Genomic DNA, 1,499 nt, shown 5'->3' on the forward strand with positions numbered 1-1,499 from the left:
GCGAGGAGTCGAGGTGTGTGACGCCTCAGCCTCCCCCCCCATCCTCGGCAGCCACAGAAGGTTTGCTCCACCAGTCCCAAGGCTTTGCATGCAGCAACAGCCGGCTTGATAGAATGACGCACCTACCAGAAGCCGCTGCGGTGGACATACACCCCAGCAATGCAGGCTATGGGATGCTGGATTTGGGGGGGTTCGCGCTGCTGCCGTCGCTGCCGGTGTTGAACATCGCAGCCCGGATCATACAGAGGCACTGGAGAAGGACAGAAGCGCGCCGCCGCCTAAGACATCGACGCAACAGCAGAGAAGGGGAGGGGCCTCAGCAGGTCCCAGCTGGAGGAGACGACCCCCACCACATGCAGCAGGAACACGCGGACCGCCGTCCTCTTGAAACGCGGCATACGCACCCGATGCGTTCAGAGAGGAGGAGAGAAGCAGAACCCAGGAGACAGCAGCGGCACGGGGGACACCATGCAGCCGCTGATGTCAGCGTCTTTGTTGACCCCTCAGTTAGACATTCACCAACGCGACTCTCAGCTTTTGACGGTCACCATTTTGCAGCAGCAGCAGCAGCAGGGGCGGGGGAGAGAATTGAGGGGAGGGAGCAGCCAAGGTTCGTCTCCGGAGGCCCACAACAGCTTTCGAGGCCCCCAAAAGGGGGGCCCCCAGCAGGGAGGACCTCTAAAAGGGGGCCCCCAGAGGCGGAGTTGAATATGTGTGGATGGGAGGGCCTCGCGAGCAGCAGCCAGCCAACTGAAGACAGTGCAACTGCTGCGGCCACAAAACACCTTGCGGCTGCACAGGGAGAAGAAGAAATCTTGCGCCCTGAAGAAGGAGAAGGAGAGGCAAATGAAGAACTTGGGCCCCATGGGGCCCTTGGGTCCCTAGATGCCACTGGGCACCCTGAAGGACCTGGGGGCACAGGGTGCCCTGTGGGCGCTGGGGGCCCTGAAGAAGGCAGCGTTTGCAGTGACGCGGAGTTTGATGCGCTGCTGCAGGAGGGGGATACTCAGGATCGGCTTGGGAGGGGCATGGAGGATATGTGTTTGCCGTGGACTGAGGGCAGTGCCTCGTCATCAAGGAGTGCTACGAGGACGATGGAGGAGTGGCTACATAGCAGAGGCGTTCACAGGACTGATGAATGCGATGAGGAAGCTGCTGCTGCTGCAGCTACTGCAGCTGCTGCAGATGCTGCTGCAGTTGCTGCAGCAGCTGCTGCCGCCGCAGCAGCAAGGGGCAGCCCTAGCACCAATGTCTCCAGCTGGATCGAAGCATCTCTCCTGCATCGTCGTGAGGTTGTCTCCGAAGGGGGGGGGCCTGAGGAGTTGGTGGAGGAGGGGGAGACGAGTCCTCCTCCTGCAGCAACGCAACCTGTTTACATCCACTCAACACACAACAACCCCACCCCACCCTCTCCCTCTTGCAGCCCGCGACTCTCAGCTTCGCTGCAGCGCTGCTCGCTGCCGCTGCAACCAGAAGAGGAAACTCCGGCCCCTTCTCGC

At 61.6% G+C, this 1,499-nt stretch overlaps 1 protein-coding gene across 1 annotated transcript; it reads left to right on the plus strand.

Annotated features, from left to right (window-relative positions):
- Nucleotides 1–113: 113 nt before the first annotated feature.
- EMH_0097370 (uncharacterized protein) lies at nucleotides 114–1,318 on the plus strand (the record flags this gene model as incomplete). The annotated part of the gene is made up of 2 exons (XM_038021949.1): nucleotides 114–1,069; nucleotides 1,306–1,318. 2 exons carry the CDS (start codon nucleotides 114–116, stop codon nucleotides 1,316–1,318), a joined length of 969 nt encoding a protein of 322 aa, XP_037879133.1.
- Between the last annotated feature and the right edge of the window lie 181 nt (nucleotides 1,319–1,499).

This window comes from Eimeria mitis, genomic scaffold (genome assembly GCF_000499745.2).
Source record: "Eimeria mitis Houghton genomic scaffold, Emh_scaff9485, whole genome shotgun sequence".
In the NCBI taxonomy this organism is placed as follows: domain Eukaryota; phylum Apicomplexa; class Conoidasida; order Eucoccidiorida; family Eimeriidae; genus Eimeria; species Eimeria mitis.